The sequence below is a fragment of the Brassica napus genome, chromosome A3, assembly GCF_020379485.1.
Source record: "Brassica napus cultivar Da-Ae chromosome A3, Da-Ae, whole genome shotgun sequence".
Taxonomy (NCBI): domain Eukaryota; kingdom Viridiplantae; phylum Streptophyta; class Magnoliopsida; order Brassicales; family Brassicaceae; genus Brassica; species Brassica napus.
In genome coordinates this window covers 16,616,034-16,631,532 of record NC_063436.1, presented here as the reverse complement: position 1 = coordinate 16,631,532, position 15,499 = coordinate 16,616,034, and the positions used below count along the sequence as shown (strand labels likewise).

At 40.4% G+C, this 15,499-nt stretch overlaps 5 protein-coding genes across 5 annotated transcripts; 4 read left to right on the top strand and 1 right to left on the bottom strand.

Moving 5' to 3' along the window:
* Nucleotides 1–567: 567 nt before the first annotated feature.
* Nucleotides 568–2,756, top strand: LOC106439261 (ABC transporter I family member 6, chloroplastic-like). The gene is made up of 6 exons (XM_013880669.3): nt 568–1,007; nt 1,129–1,179; nt 1,259–1,480; nt 1,583–1,705; nt 2,120–2,296; nt 2,401–2,756. Exons 1-6 carry the CDS (start codon nt 654–656, stop codon nt 2,482–2,484), a joined length of 1,011 nt encoding a protein of 336 aa, XP_013736123.2. The 5' UTR covers nt 568–653; the 3' UTR covers nt 2,485–2,756.
* A 98-nt stretch (nt 2,757–2,854) lies between these two features.
* On the top strand, nt 2,855–6,034 carry LOC106353027 (calcium-dependent protein kinase 2-like). The gene is made up of 7 exons (XM_013792702.3): nt 2,855–4,287; nt 4,364–4,507; nt 4,584–4,736; nt 4,999–5,114; nt 5,191–5,358; nt 5,436–5,660; nt 5,747–6,034. The coding sequence occupies exons 1-7, from the start codon at nt 3,324–3,326 to the stop codon at nt 5,861–5,863; spliced, it is 1,887 nt and encodes a 628-aa protein (XP_013648156.1). The 5' UTR covers nt 2,855–3,323; the 3' UTR covers nt 5,864–6,034.
* Nucleotides 6,035–6,555: 521 nt separating this feature from the next.
* Nucleotides 6,556–12,094, top strand: LOC106353025 (nuclear pore complex protein NUP1-like). The gene is made up of 9 exons (XM_013792700.3): nt 6,556–7,028; nt 7,218–7,264; nt 7,381–7,499; nt 7,721–7,907; nt 7,986–8,279; nt 8,356–8,433; nt 8,520–9,134; nt 9,354–9,817; nt 9,927–12,094. Exons 1-9 carry the CDS (start codon nt 6,698–6,700, stop codon nt 11,791–11,793), a joined length of 4,002 nt encoding a protein of 1,333 aa, XP_013648154.2. The 5' UTR covers nt 6,556–6,697; the 3' UTR covers nt 11,794–12,094.
* A 271-nt stretch (nt 12,095–12,365) lies between these two features.
* LOC106353023 (vacuolar protein sorting-associated protein 60.1) lies at nt 12,366–13,899 on the top strand. Its single transcript, XM_013792699.3, has 7 exons — nt 12,366–12,524; nt 12,710–12,861; nt 12,940–13,033; nt 13,117–13,188; nt 13,255–13,366; nt 13,444–13,595; nt 13,683–13,899. The coding sequence occupies exons 1-7, from the start codon at nt 12,456–12,458 to the stop codon at nt 13,734–13,736; spliced, it is 705 nt and encodes a 234-aa protein (XP_013648153.2). The 5' UTR covers nt 12,366–12,455; the 3' UTR covers nt 13,737–13,899.
* Nucleotides 13,900–13,919: 20 nt separating this feature from the next.
* On the bottom strand, nt 13,920–15,148 carry LOC106357467. The gene has a single exon (XM_048776371.1). It carries the CDS (start codon nt 14,870–14,872, stop codon nt 14,063–14,065), a length of 810 nt encoding a protein of 269 aa, XP_048632328.1. The 5' UTR covers nt 14,873–15,148; the 3' UTR covers nt 13,920–14,062.
* Nucleotides 15,149–15,499: the final 351 nt, after the last annotated feature.

The following is a 15,499-nucleotide window of genomic DNA, read 5'->3' as shown; positions in this document are numbered from 1 at the left end:
AGCGAGCCTTAGTCTGAGTAGAGATCGGTCCTGGTGGCCTTGAATGTAGATAATCCATGTCCTCTCATCCTTCTTGATTTCTAATTGGTCCCTATAAAAATCCTGTCGACTCCACAAACACAATTCTGATTATCAAAAGCTTTGGTCCCAAGAACAAGAAAGAGAAAATGGAAGATCCATAGTCATTTTTCCATTAAGCTTTTGAGTTAAAATTGTTAACTGTCGGAGCCAACGGTGGCGGGTGATGATGGCCACCGTCTTGCCTTGCCTCCCATGTATATATTTAGAGCAAGAAATGGAATGGTTAAAAAAATGGAAATGTTTTCTTAAAATTAAAAATAATCAAAATTGTGGTTAAACAGAGTTATTAAAATGTGTCCGAAAGATATAAGTATGTGAGGATTTGAGCTTAAGGTTTAGGTTTAGGGTTGAAATCTATAAATGGTTTCTTTTCCTACAAGGAAGTGAAGAAGACGCGTATCAAACACGAAATGACGTCGTTTTAGTTTTTTTTTCCATCCTTTTTTAAAAAATATAGTTGCTTACGTGGCATATAAAACACATGATGTAATAAGATTCCCAGGAACTAACCACGCATAACTCCACCACTCACCGGATAACTTCCGTCGTCTTCCGCCGCAACTTCTATCTCCATGGCCGGCGCAAACCTTCACCTCCGTCACTCGTTATCTACTGCTCAATTCCTTCCAACTTTTTCTTCTTCTTCTCCTCCTCCTCCTCGCCGAGTCCAGCTCAGAACCTCACCCTCTCGTGCTCTCTTTTCTAATCTCCGAGCTAATTCTCCAACCTCACGAACCACCACTCGCCGTTCAAATACTATTAATTCGTCTTCCGTATCTTCTCCCGTAGATTCTGATTCGTTAGTGGCAGATGGCGGTGAAGCGAGGAAGATCCCTTTGCTAGAGGTAAAGGATCTGAGAGCTGTGATTGTTGAATCGAGGCAGGAGATACTTAAAGGCGTCAACTTGGTTGTCTACGAAGGAGAGGTAACGCATAAAGGACTCAACTTTTATATGTTTGACTTTAAACGAGCTTCAACAGTTCTATACGTGATTGCTAATTGTTAAAGATGTAATCTTTTGTGGGAACTTTGGCCGATCCTCATAGGTTCACGCGGTGATGGGGAAGAATGGTTCAGGGAAGAGTACATTCTCTAAGGTGAGCATTTCGAACTTTGTCCGATCCTCTATGCTGCATAGTAGTATTAGTTTTCTTAGAGAGCCTTTATTCTTTGTAGGTTCTTGTTGGTCATCCTGATTATGAAGTGACGGGAGGGAGTATTGTATTCAAAGGGCAGAATCTGGTTGATATGGAGCCGGAGGAGAGATCTCTTGCTGGTCTCTTCATGAGTTTCCAGTCACCAGTTGCGATCCCTGGTGTTAGCAATATGGATTTCTTGAATATGGCTTTCAATGCTCGGAAACGGAAGCTCGGTCAGCCGGAGCTTGATCCAATCCAGGTGTGTTTGGCGCATTAGGATTGGTCTTCTTTCTTACTTGTTGTTGTGTGCTTTTGCATATCTTCTGTCTTATCTCTTACGTTTATAATATGGCTTATGCAGTTCTACAGCCACTTAGTATCGAAACTTGAAGTTGTGAACATGAAGACGGATTTTCTGAACAGGAATGTTAATGAAGGGTTTAGTGGTGGTGAAAGGAAACGTAATGAGATTCTACAGTTAGCGGTATTGCTCCAAATCCTCCTTTTAACTTAGTTGACAAAAGCACCGTATATGATAAGAAACAAATGTAGTAACAGAAGGTAGTAGCTTGTTCCATAACTGTAGAAAAACACAAGGCCAATAATTAAGATGTTTGAGTAGACTTGCCTAAGCCAGGTATAGGTTGTTTATATAACTAGACACAGTGGAAATTGCTAGAGCATATAGGATCTATTATCAGTATTTGACTGTAGTCTTGGCTGAAGACACAGACTACATATATATATGTCTGAAGGACTTTTCTATTAAAAATTAGCATCCTTAGATTTCCTTGTAATTGAAATATTCATCTCCATTCATCCTTTAGATCTCTATTGTAATTGAAATCTGCAAAACAATGGAAATAGATTACGGAACACTAATGCTATATGTTTGCAGGTCCTTGGAGCGGAGTTGGCTATACTGGACGAGATAGATTCAGGGCTGGATGTTGATGCTCTTCAAGATGTGGCAAAGGCTGTGAACGGTCTTTTGACACCAAAAAACTCTGTTCTGATGATAACCCACTATCAACGCCTACTAGACTACATCAAACCAACTCTCATACACATCATGGTGAGTATATTCTTGCCAAACCAGCCTTCTTTATGTGTCCAAACACACAAGAGTTGATTCAGTTTTGTTTGTATTGGTGGTTCATGGATGTTACTTGGTTTCAGGAGAATGGAAGAATCATTAAAACCGGAGACAACTCCTTGGCAAAATTACTTGAAAAGGAAGGCTACAAGGCCATATCCGGTTAGTTATCTCAGATCATAGTAAACCGCTCTTCATTCTTCCGAGAGACCAGAGTGTTGTTTTATGTCTCAAAGACATTGGAATTTGAAGATGATGTCTGGAAAATCAAATTTTTTTTGGCTTCATTGGTTTTTTTTGTCTCGTCTTGTTTATGAACAGTGCTTCCATACTTTTTTGTAACTTACAATAAATTCAGTTAAATAACCCATTATGTTGTAGTGGGTACTACAAAATAAATCGTGGTGAATTAAAACGCAAACGCGTTTTTTCAAACTCATTGCATCATCATCTCCTTGAATCTTCTTCATCTTCTCGACAATTGACTTATTGCTAGCAATAAGTTTACATCTTTCCGAGGTTTTATGCAATTGCATTGCTATTAGGCAAATCCCTCGTTCTTCCATCCCTTATTTTCCGACCAAATAACAAAACAAAAGTTTCTTTCTTTTATTTTACATCACAGATCTTATTGGTTGCAAATCATTTTCATTTTCTGGATTTCGTTCCTTCTCTGTAATGGGTTCGTTTGAAGTTTTCGATTTGCACGCCACCCTTCTGAAAAAATCGAAACTTTGTTCTTTGGCTTATTGATTTGTTGTTGTGTGAAGAAGACTCCTTCTTTGCATATACTCTTATCAACCCGAGTAGAGATTTTACTTGTTCTGTATTCTGTGAGTGATCAGATTCTATATCGTTGGAGAAGAGAACGAAGTATTATATTACGAGGGATTTGACTTTCACCTGTGTGATCATTAGGAAATGAGATCAGATCAGATCAGATCCTGATGTGGAAAGCTTGAATGTGATTCTGGAGAAGTTGATTTAGGATTAGAGATATTTTTTGATGGGTAATGTTTGTGTTGGACCTACCATTTCTGGAAACAGTTTCGTGCAAGCTGTTTCCGCTGCAATATGGCGGCCACGGATTGGAGCTGAACAAGCCTCTTCACATGGCAAAGGAGAAGCTTCCAAAGAAGCAGCTTCTTCTCATGGCAAAGGAGAAGCTTCCAAAGAAGCAGCTTCTTCCCATGGCAAAGCAGAAGTTTCCAAAGAAGCATCATCTTCAGAACCATTACCTGATCAGGTTCAGAATAAACCCCCTGAGCAAGTCACAATGTCAAATCCAAGAACCATTCCAGAAGCCGAAACCAAATCCAAACCTGAAGAAGTCAAGCAGGAAGTTGTTGTGCAGGTGGAGACTACAAAGCCAGAAACAAAGAGTGAAACCAAACCAGAGACGAAACCTGATCCCAACAAGCCTAAACACATGAGGAGAGTGTCCAGTGCAGGGCTTAGAACTGAGTCAGTGTTACAGAGGAAGACTGAAAACTTCAAAGAGTTCTATTCACTAGGAAGGAAACTCGGACAAGGGCAATTTGGGACAACGTTTTTGTGCGTCGAGAAAGGCACAGGGAAGGAGTACGCGTGCAAGTCCATTTCCAAGAGGAAGCTTTTAACAGACGAAGACGTTGAAGACGTGAGAAGAGAGATTCAGATAATGCATCACTTGGCTGGTCATCCGAATGTTATATCCATCAAAGGAGCTTATGAGGATGTTGTGGCGGTGCATCTCGTGATGGAGTTGTGTTCTGGTGGCGAGCTTTTCGACAGAATTATCCAGCGTGGACATTACACTGAGAGGAAAGCTGCTGAGCTTGCGAGAACTATTGTTGGGGTTTTAGAGACTTGTCATTCTCTTGGTGTTATGCATAGAGACCTCAAGCCTGAGAACTTTCTGTTTGTTAGTAAAGAGGAGGATTCTCTGTTGAAGACTATTGACTTTGGACTCTCAATGTTCTTTAAACCAGGTTTGTCTTTGAACATTTGATCTACACAACATCTATGTTTGAGTTTGTAACTTAAGTTTCCTTTTGAATGTTGCAGATGAGATTTTTACAGATGTGGTTGGTAGTCCTTATTATGTAGCTCCAGAAGTTCTTAGAAAGCGCTATGGTTCTGAATCAGATGTGTGGAGTGCTGGTGTGATTGTTTACATTTTGTTAAGTGGTGTTCCTCCTTTCTGGGCTGGTAAGAATGGTTTGCAACTGTTTTGTTTCATATTAGATTCTCTGAAACAAGCTGATGTTACCATTGTCATGGGCAGAAACCGAACAAGGTATATTCGAACAGGTCCTTCATGGAGATCTTGACTTTTCATCTGATCCATGGCCAAGCATCTCTGAAGGCGCAAAGGACTTGGTGCAGAAAATGCTTGTGCGTGACCCCAAGCGAAGACTAACTGCACATCAAGTATTGTGTAAGTCGTTCAAGTTTACGCATTCGACTTTATTGTGGATCCTGAGATTTTGGGGACTGTAGACGATTTAATAATGAGAGTTTTAACATTTTTTTTTTGTTTTTTACAAATTTAAAGACCTATTCCTATGTAATTGTTTTTTAAAAACTTTGGAGACCATAGACCAATGCTTGACTGGCCTCTGCCCAGGATGAGCATAAAACTTTCTTTTCTAGTATATGCTTAGATGATTTTTCCAATACATGTTTGTGTGTGGACTCAGGTCATCCATGGGTTCAAATTGATGGTGTGGCTCCAGATAAACCATTGGACTCTGCTGTTTTGAGCCGTATGAAGCAATTCTCTGCCATGAACAAGTTCAAGAAAATGGCTCTTAGAGTAAGCTATATCTTTCTAATGCTAAACAAGATCTCAAAGAAAGAGAAAAACTCAGAAGTTCTTTAACTCCTTGTAGGTCATAGCTGAAAGCTTATCTGAAGAAGAAATAGCCGGTTTGAAAGAAATGTTCAAGATGATTGACGCAGACAATAGTGGTCAGATAACATTCGAAGAACTTAAAGTAGGACTAAAACGAGTTGGTGCCAATCTCAAAGAGTCAGAGATTCTTGACCTTATGCAAGCTGTAAGAGTCTGTAACAGTTCTGTATTTTGCTTGGGGTTTTGTAATAATCTTTGTATGTTCTGTCTCTTCTGATTCAGGCTGATGTGGACAATAGCGGAACAATAGACTACAAAGAGTTCATAGCAGCAACGTTGCATCTAAACAAGATAGAGAGAGAGGACCATTTGTTCGCCGCCTTCTCCTACTTTGACAAGGACGATAGTGGATTCATCACCCATGACGAGCTTCAGCAAGCTTGTGAGGAGTTTGGTGTTGAAGATGCTCGCATAGAAGAAATGATACGTGATGTTGATCAAGACAAGGTGAAACCTCCTTTTCTTTTACAGCTTCTCATCTCATCCTAAGCTAACAAATGCATTATATAACAACACTGAATCATTGGTTACAGGATGGAAGAATAGACTACAACGAGTTTGTGGCAATGATGCAGAAAGGGAGCATCATGGGAGGAGGACCTATGAAGATGGGTTTAGAGAAGAGCATTAGCATCTCTTTAAAACATTAGTTGTCATATACAAACCCATAAGATCAAGAAATACTCATGATTCATGAATGATGATGATTATGTTTTTTTTTATTTTCTCAATATTGTGATGAGAGTTTTGTTATTATTAGGAAAATCTTTACTGTACTGTGTACTTTTATGCATATAAACATTGTTTTTTTGGGTCTGTTACTTGTGGCTACTTTGATTTATCTCTGCAAATTATTTCTATGTTTCCAGGTTTTACAAAAAAAATGATTACAAACAACATTGCCAGTTTTTACAATTTTATATGTTTCAGGTTTTACAAAAAGATGATGACAAACAACATTGCCAGTTTTTACATTTTCTATGTTTCGGGTTTTACAGAAAAGTAATGACAAACAACATTGCCAGTTTGTTAAAAACAATATAGATAATACTTAGTGGACTGGGCTTTAATATAACATAATGAGCCCACAACCACGATTTTTTTCCAAAAAGTAAAATTAAATTACATTTACCTATTTCGTGGGGCCCATTATATTTATCAAAAGCCCAGCCCAGTATCACCGTCTCGCTTGGATGAAACTAGTGTGACCGTGGTATTGCTGAAAGCTCAATCTTAGACCGTTGGAAGGTATTTCATCTAACGGCTACAAATAACCCGTCTCAGTATTTTCCGTGACGGACAGTCACGCTAGTTTTGTCATACGAATATACGCTCCTCTCGTTTTGTGTTTTTTTGGTTTGGGTGCCACAAATTAGAAAAAACCCTAATTTCTCAAATTTTTCGATTCCCAATAAGTTTCCGATCTTCCTTCGGCGGAAAGGGCTCGTTTGAAAACCCAAGATTCGTATCCTCGTTTCGGCTAAATGGCGAGTGCCTCACGGGGAGAGAGCAGCAACCCCTACGGCGGCGGATTGGGAACCGGCGGAAAGTTCCGTAAGCCGGCGGCTCGAAGGTCCCAGAAAACTCCGTATGAACGGCCACCGACCTCCGCGAGGGGCTCTGGAGTTGGAGGCGGCAGGGAAGACAGAGGCGGCGGCGGCGGGTGGTTGTCTAAATTGGTGGATCCGGCTCAGAGGCTTATTACTTACAGCGCTCATAAGCTTTTCGCGTCTGTGTTTCGGAAACGGCTCGTCTCAGGTGAAACGCCTTTGCAGTCTCCGGAGCAGCAGCAGCAGCAGCAGGTTCCTGAGAGAGGTAATGGGCTCATGTTAGCTGTTTTTGTTGCCAAAGCTTTAATCTTTGAATTAATTGAAGTAGCGGCCTAGTAGGTATTCTAGGATTGGTTCTGTTAATCTTTCCTCTGATTGGTTGTGATTGTTTATGTGTTAGGAGCAATCATGTATGTTTTTTTTAATATGTGTGGTGTATGTTTTCATGGTTCAGATGTGATTCAGGAGACTAGAGTAGCACACATGGAGAGTACACCTGCTGTAAGTAAATAATCTTCTTCCTGTGGATCAAGAATCTTTTTTGTTGATTCAAGAAAAAAATTGTGTCTTTCGTTCTTTCATCCTCTGTTGTGTGACCGTGATTTATCTATGTGAAGTTGTCCATGAAAAATGATGTGGTTCGGATCCCAGAAGCTAATGCATCCGGCAATCCAGGCAAAGGCAAGGATGGATTTACGGATCTTGAGAAATTTTTGAAGGAGAAGACTTTTACAAGGTACACCTGTCTTGGAAGTTTTTGCTTGTGCGTATAACCTAGCATAATAGTAATTTTTCCATTAAGATTATAGAAGTTTCTTTGTCTTTGCACGCATTTAACATTGGTAATAAAGAAGAGTGAAATTTTTAGTCTTTTAACATTTTTTCCTCTGCTTGTTCTTAGTGCGTTTCATTACTATATTTTTAGGAATTTGTTGATCACAATTGATGGTTTTACAGATCTGAAGTTGACCGATTAACTGCACTGCTCCGTTCGAAAGCTGGTGTTTCATCCACTGTAAACGGGGATCAAAGAAATGATGCGAGTAGTTTGAGGCATCCACCACCATCACATGAGAGGGATAGTGCACGTCCAGATAATGGAAGTATGAACGCCCTTGTTTCAACACCTCTCGGAAGTTCGAGGGTAAGGAAGTTGTGAGATATCCTAGTCTGTTTTATGCCGATGGCGTACTTAATCTTTTGATTGTTACATCTTTACCAGGCTCTCGATGAGGGCATTGCTTCGCCAGCACAGCTTGCAAAAGCCTACATGGGTAGCAGACCATCAGAAGTTACTCCTTCTATGCTGGGGTTGCGTGGTCAAGCAGTTAGGGAAGATTCTGTTTTCCTGAACAGAACCCCTTTTCCGTCAAAGTCACCTACAATGTCACTGGTGCCAAAGCTTTCTGGACAAAGACCTCAGGAAAATGGTTTTCTCACCCCTAGAACTCGGGGAAGATCTGCTGTTTATAGCATGGCCAGAACACCATACTCTAGGCCCCAGTCCACTGCGAAGGTTTCAATGTTGAACCATGACTTTTCTATTTTAGAGTTTGCAACTGGTATCTAATTTTATGGTTTCTTTTTTCCAGATTGGGTCTCCTTTCCAAGCATCTCCAAGCACATGGGAAGAAAGCTTATCTTCTGGTTCTAGACATGGGTTTCAATCGGTGAATTTTTTTGGACTATGCATCAAGCGGATTTCAGATTAGTCTTTAAACATAAGTATCGACATGACTTTTAAATTATTTTGTAGGGTCTCAAACGGAGGAGCTCAGTCTTAGATAATGATATAGGATCTGTGGGGCCTGTAAGGAGGATTCGCCAGAAATCTAACCTTTCTTCTAGAAGCTTGGCGTTGCCTGCCTCAGAAGGCCCGCTATCTGTTCGTTCCAATGGTGGACAAAACATTACACATACATCTAAAGATAGTGCAGAGGATATTCCTGGTTCAAGTTTTAACGTTGTCCCTTCCAGATCCAAGGATACGGCTATGAAAATATTCCAGCAACTTGAGAAAATGGATTCCCCAAAGGAGAAATCGCCAAGTAAGTTATCACCGTCTATGCTACGAGGTCCGGCTCTCAAAAGCCTTCAGAATGTGGAGTCGCTGAAGTTCTTGGATAATATTCCTGAGAAGAAGGAAAAATCGCCAGTCTCTAGTCATCAAAAGCAGGAAAAATCTGGAGGGAGTGGCTCCAGGGAGTTTTTAGCTCTAAGTGAGAAGACTGGCAGTGCTGCTGTAGACACTAACAAAGCAGGTTCCAGTAAAGATCAGGAGACTCGTGTTAAAGGCGCTTATTTGCCTCTCACAAGTTCTTTGGAAGAGCATCCTCCAAAAAAACGAGCATTTCGGATGATTGCCGATGAGGTAACTTGTTCATTTCTTATATTTATATTTTCCAGAATATGCAAATAAGTGTGTCAAAGCAACCAATTGTAGAAGTGCCAATCTTTTTTCCTTTTCGTGGCAAAAATCTATTGCTATTCATAGTTGATTATATGTTTGTGTATTACCTTTGACCATTGACCATATTTTACTGCACATGTTTGACCATCTATATATGCAATTGTGAACTAAACAATGCAGGATATGGAGGATGATCATGCAGCACCTACTCCCTTTGAAGAAGCAGAAAAACAGAATGTCTTACAAGTGGAGAAAGGTGTTGGTATCAGCCTTTCTAAAGGGGAGAAACTGTTTACTTCATCTGAGGCCATGGCCTCTACGTCATATACTCCTAATGGTGACGCCTCTCTGGGTACTACCAATGGATCTCTGGAAACTGGAAGGAGCCAATTTTCTGCTTTACCAGTGGAATCTGTTAAGCAAAGCGTTATGCCCTCTGAGCCAACTTCAAAGGTCATCCAAGGGAATGAGAAATCGAGTATTTCTCCTGCCAAGCTGACCTCAGGAGGGGAATATCTCTCTCGGGAAGAGCCTAAAAAAGATGCTGCTGTGTTTCCTAACATCTTCTCTTCACCGCCGACCACTGACTTTTTAAATCAAAACAATGGTACATCTGCAGCCATCAAATTAGAAAAGCCGAGCAGGTTAATGCATACTTCTTTTTCTTCTTAGTATATAGACAATAATTTCTTTACTCGAGTCAACCCCCTAGTAATTAGAGTTTTAATTTGTTTACTGGCTTCTGACTTGCAGCTCTGCTTTTGGAGTATCGGAGGCTTTTGGAAAGGCAACTGAATCAATGAAACCTGTTATCAACAATGCTTCTGGAGCTGAGTCAACTACCTCAGCTGGATCAACCCTCAACGGTAGTATATTCTCAGGTGGAGCAAACGCTATCAGTCAACCTCAGATTAACGGCTCTCTTGGTTCAAACCCTTCCTTCTCATCTAGCATTTCGAATATACCTTCCAATAATTCTGCGAGTGAGGTGCCATCCACTGTGCAATCTTCTGCTGCTACTCTGACTTCCCCGAGTGTATTTGGAACGACTCCGTCTGCCTCGAGTGTATTTGGGAAGTTGCCTGCTAATACTAGTAACGACAGCAGTTCCGGCAACAACCCACAATCAACTCCAGCACCTCCTCTCTCTTCTGCGTCACCTTTCAAATTTGGGGAATCTGCAGCAGCTCCATTGTCTGCTTCAACAGTATCTGCATCTAGCGGTCTGGTTTCAAAAGAGACTGAAGTAAAGAACCCAACATTTGGAAATATAAACAGTTTCAAGTTTGGTGGTGTGGCCTCAGCTGATACGAGCACTGAAAATACTTTTGCTGCTAAGACCTCAGATATTAAAAGCACACCAGGTTTTATGTTTGGGAGCTCCCCTGCTGTGGCAGACCCTGGTAAAATTAGCTTTGGTGGGACATCCTCTGCGGCTGGTGGCAGCACATTAAACCCCCCTTCTGCACCTGGGAGCTCTGCAAGTTTAGTGTTTGGTGTGTCATCTTCCTCAACGCCAACCCCTGGAGCGGAGAGCAGCAAGTTCTCGGGGACTTTTGCAGCTACCACTGGAAGTAATATTTTTGGAATTCCCTCTCCTGCATTTACAAGTTCTGGTAGTAGCGTTTCTGGAGGTGTAGCTGCGAGTACTACAAGCAGTGTTTTTGGATTCAATGCTGTTTCATCAGCTGCTGCTGCTAGCTCCCAGTCTCAGGCCTCAAATCTGTTCGGTGCTGCAAATGGTCAGACGGGTAATACAGGGAGCGGAACCACAACTCAGACCCAAAGCGCCCCCTTTATGTTTGGGTCATCTGCATCAGCTCCTTCATTTGGTTTGTCTGGGAACAACACTTCAACGAATAGCTCCCCGTTTGGATTGTCAAAGCCGGAACCGGCAGTATTTGCTTCTGGCTCGACCCCTCAACTGAGTTCGACAAACGCGTCTGCAAGCTCTAGTGGTACAACGAGCTCTTCCCTGTTTGGGACAAGCTGGCAAGCTCCCAAACCTGCTCCACCCTTTACTTCCTCATTCACCCCTTCCTCATCTCCAACGTTTTCATTTGGAGGATCTTCTGCTGCTGCCGCCGCTCCAAGCGCTTCTGCTCCCATCACCTTTGGTTTCAACTCTACCGCTCCCGCCATTCCTCAGCAGTCAGTATTCGGTACCTCAACCCCCTCAGCGACTCCTCCCTCACCCTTTGGAAACTCAACTCCCTCGTTTGCGTTTGGTGCATCTGCTCCAGCACCAAGTAATACAAATGGTTTCAACAATAACCAACAAATGAGCATGGAAGACAGTATGGCAGAAGACACTGACCAAGCCAACAAGACATCCATGGTACAACAACCAATGTTTGGAACACAGCCTGTCTCAATGCCTCAACCAAGCTTTACCTTCGGAGGAGGAGCACCACCAGCAACGCCTCCAACAATGGCTAACCCGTTCCAGTTCGGAGGCCAGCCGATTGCAAGCACACCACCACAGAACCCATCACCTTTCCAGGCGTCACAGAGTTTAGAGTTCCAAGGAGGTGGGAGCTTCTCACTGGGCAGCACTGGAGGCGGCGACAAGTCCGGGCGGAGAATCTTCAAAGCGAAGAAAACCAACAGAAAGAAGTAATAAGCGATGTGAGGATCATCATATCAGTATACAACTCATGAAGAGTCTCATTTTATTACAACAGTCAAAACTTGGATTCAGAGGTAAAATGTGGGTTTTCTCTTTATGCTGGTCTGTCATTTTCGTGTTTTAAGAGTCAGGATTTGTGAGGGTTAAAATGTTGAGACTTATAAAGTTGTTGGAAAGTTTTGTAATTTTTCAGAAAATACGGGAGTTTGTAAGAGTAGTAAGGTCTGTCTAAAAACTCTATTTGTACTAGTGTTTTTGTAAGGCACAACGAAATAGTCAAACTTTTCTTTTACGTTTTGGTTTACGTACTAGATTCCTCTTACATTCAATTCGGTTAACGTAAACCAAACCGAAATCGATTATAGTCTTATCTTCTCGTTGACCAATTAATTAAGGGTTATAATTAATTTATTTTGGTACGATCTAACTTTGCGAAAAGATCTTCTAGGAAACTTCTTCTCGTTGACCAATTAATTAAGGATTGTAAAATTATTGTTTTGGGGTTCGATTAAGCAATAATAACTTTTTGAAGAAATCTATAAATACTAAAACCTTAAGGACTTGTTCTCGAAATCACTTTCCTTCCAAGTCTATCTCTGTTTCGAGTTTCCGAGATTTTGATCACACGGTGGGTGTAGAAGTAGAAGACGAGGATGAGGAGAGTTTTCGGCGCGAAGAAGAACACAGAGCCTCCTCCCTCCATCCAAGACGCCTCCGATCGGGTTCGTATATACTTCTAATCTTCAAAATCGTTTCGCAATTAGAATTATGAATCTCTGTGTATTCGATCATCTGAGATATTCGGCTATCTAGCTTTAATCGTGTGTTCGATCATCGATCAGATCAGATGATTTGAGATTTCACTTTCGATTTGACCGAAACTCAGCTTCGTTATTATGATTGTTAGATAAACAAAAGAGGAGAAACAGTGGAGGATAAGATAAAGAAGCTTGATGTTGATCTCTGCAAATACAGAGAGCAGATTCAAAAGACGCGTCCTGGTCCTGCTCAACAAGCTCTCAAAGCTCGTGCCATGAGGCTTCTCAAGCAGAAGAAAATGTAAAAAAGAGATTCATTACGTTTTACTGCTTTAACTCTGTTCAATTTGATCATTTTTACATTACTCTTCTTAATCAGGTATGAAGGACAACGTGACATGCTCTATAATCAAACATTCAATCTCGATCAAGTCTCATTCGCTGCTGAAGGACTCAAAGATGCTCAACAAACTGTAATGCATCTCTCTCTCTTTGTTTCTAAAGTATTGTGGAAAAAAGATTGAATCTAACAGAAAATAGTTACTTTAATCTGCAGATGACGGCGCTAAAGTCTGCTAACAAGGAGCTTAAAGGGATGATGAAAACCGTACAGATTCAAGATATCGATGTAACTTTCAACATCTTGGTCTTTATCTCTTTGTCTCTGGTCGTTAATTCTTATCCTATGTTATAGAATATGCAAGATGAGATGATGGATCTGATGGATGTGAGTTCTGAGATTCAAGAAACGCTTGGTAGGAGCTACAACGTTCCTGATGGTCTTGACGAGGATGATCTCATGGGAGGTGAGTAACGTACTCTGTCTTGTGTTTTTTTTTTTATATAATTTTTTTAAAAGGCTTTTGGTGATTTTTTTTTGCAGAGCTTGAGGCTCTTGAAGCTGATATGGGAGACGAGACGGAAGCAGATGGAGTGCCTTCTTATCTCCAACCTGATAATCAAACTGATTACGATGAGATTAGCTTGCCTTCAGTACCAATGGGACAGACTAGTGCTCCACCTGGTCGTGTTCAGGTTAAGTGTTTATCCCCTTTTCTCTTTTTTTTTTCGAATTTAAAATGCTTTAAAGTTTGAGTTAGCTCACGATGTGATCATTAACAGGCTGAGGATGAGTTTGGATTGCCGGCGGTGCCACGAGCTTCTCTCCGGGGATAAAGATCTGGTGATTCTCTTTGTGGAGTGGAGCTGCTATACTAAGCTCTTTTTTAGGCTTAGGATTATAGTCACTTTGTGCATAACATTTATAACTTTTCTTTTGGCTCTGTAATAATAATTGCGTGTTATGGTGGCTCTTTTTCTTTTAATTCGTTATTATACATATGATCCTCTTTTTTTTTATTTGAACACAATACATATGATCCTATAAAACTACTAAAAATGAAGACTTTGAATATCATCATTATACAGGAGTATAGCTTTACTTTAACACTAACTAAAATGATCAGTGATCATATTACACAATGTGAAAGGTCCATTCACCTTTAGTCAACCATTTGACGTTTCGATGAGTCTTTGACCTTACTACCTTTTCCTTTTTTATACCCTTTCAAATCTTCAAATTTCTCATGTTTTCTATACTTGGAGCTCTTTAGTAACATTGTCTCATCGTTATTACCCTCTATTGACCCTTCTGATATCCCAATGCTGATCTGATTATGGTCTATGTCATCCTTTCTATAATGTCTTTCATGATTTTCGGATCGGTCGAAATTATGCTGACTAGATCCTTCCACATATTCAATCCAATCAAGATAATCTTTCTTGGAAGCAAAACCAGAAGGACTTTTAGTCGATCCTTCTGATTGATCTTCATGACAGCTTAGTTTAGTAGTAACGTCTTCACCCTGACTCTTCTGACCGTTTTTGCTAGATCCTTCGAGCTGGTCCACATGGTTTATACTTGTTCCTTCAATATGATCTGTAGGATCACGACCCCTAATCAAATCTTCAAGATGATCCATATGACCGCGTCTAACTGAGCCTACATGCTGATCATTATCACCACGATTCATGTTTCTAACCGAACCTTCAAGCTGGTCGTCGTGACCGTCCACGTGGATATTCTTTTTATTTGGTTTCTCTTTTAGCGTCAGTTTACGATGCATGGACTCCATAATCTTTGTTACTATAGGTGTCTCCTTCTTTTCATTACTTTCCTCAATCTTTGGCGAATGATTTTCTTGGAAAAGCTCTCCACCGTCCTCCTCCGACTTCATAGACCCGTCTTGCCGGAACCGGCTTTTGTTGAGCTTCACGTACTTGGTCGATAACTTTTTGGTAATTTTCTTCATTTTCTTTGGGTCCCAATAAGTTTTGTAACGTTTTCGTTTTCAATTACTTGGAAAGTTTTGGCCCCGAGAACGTTATAGGGTTGATGTAAATTAAGAATAAATAGGAAACAAGTTATTTATAAAGTTAAAGACACCCAAAAGAAGTAACTCATTTTGTTTATTTACTATAATGTTTAAGAGATTGTTAAATTGTTAATAATAAAACGCGGTTTTAAATTTTAGACAGCAGATGTTACAGCCATCAAGGCTAAGATTTAACTTACGTGCCAATTTTACCAGAATTTAAAGATTTTCTTGGCAACTATCCATACTTATAGAAATAAAGATAAATTAATTCTAATTTTAATATATAATTGTATAATTGGATTAACTAACCAGACCTTTCTGTTCAAGTGGTTTCTCCATTTTGTTTTTAATTTTGAAGGTCAGTTTTCTTTATTAACATGAAAGATATCTCAGGTGCATGAAATGATATTATCCAGACTAATTCTCAAAGAAAAATACAATTTACGAATGGACATTTTTCCAATATTCAAATGAGATCCAAAATATAGTCTCATATCCGCATGATTACACATGTTTAGTGCCGTGGAGTTATCCCAAACATAAATCATTTTAACTTTTTCA

Bases quoted from the DNA above. Each gene is read 5' to 3' on its own strand.
- LOC106439261 (XM_013880669.3), top strand. From the start codon at position 654: ATGGCCGGCGCAAACCTTCACCTCCGTCACTCGTTATCTACTGCTCAA. The intron at 1,180-1,258 runs GTGAGCATTTCG...TATTCTTTGTAG, and splicing joins GGAAGAGTACATTCTCTAAG to GTTCTTGTTGGTCATCCTGA. The intron at 1,706-2,119 runs GTATTGCTCCAA...ATATGTTTGCAG, and splicing joins ATGAGATTCTACAGTTAGCG to GTCCTTGGAGCGGAGTTGGC.
- LOC106353027 (XM_013792702.3), top strand. From the start codon at position 3,324: ATGGGTAATGTTTGTGTTGGACCTACCATTTCTGGAAACAGTTTCGTG. The intron at 5,115-5,190 runs GTAAGCTATATC...AACTCCTTGTAG, and splicing joins TCAAGAAAATGGCTCTTAGA to GTCATAGCTGAAAGCTTATC. The intron at 5,359-5,435 runs GTAAGAGTCTGT...CTTCTGATTCAG, and splicing joins TTCTTGACCTTATGCAAGCT to GCTGATGTGGACAATAGCGG.
- LOC106357467 (XM_048776371.1), bottom strand. From the start codon at position 14,872: ATGAAGAAAATTACCAAAAAGTTATCGACCAAGTACGTGAAGCTCAAC.
- LOC106353025 (XM_013792700.3), top strand. From the start codon at position 6,698: ATGGCGAGTGCCTCACGGGGAGAGAGCAGCAACCCCTACGGCGGCGGA. The intron at 7,029-7,217 runs GTAATGGGCTCA...TTCATGGTTCAG, and splicing joins GCAGCAGGTTCCTGAGAGAG to ATGTGATTCAGGAGACTAGA. The intron at 8,280-8,355 runs GTTTCAATGTTG...TCTTTTTTCCAG, and splicing joins GGCCCCAGTCCACTGCGAAG to ATTGGGTCTCCTTTCCAAGC.
- LOC106353023 (XM_013792699.3), top strand. From the start codon at position 12,456: ATGAGGAGAGTTTTCGGCGCGAAGAAGAACACAGAGCCTCCTCCCTCC. The intron at 13,034-13,116 runs GTAATGCATCTC...TTTAATCTGCAG, and splicing joins TCAAAGATGCTCAACAAACT to ATGACGGCGCTAAAGTCTGC. The intron at 13,596-13,682 runs GTTAAGTGTTTA...GATCATTAACAG, and splicing joins CTCCACCTGGTCGTGTTCAG to GCTGAGGATGAGTTTGGATT.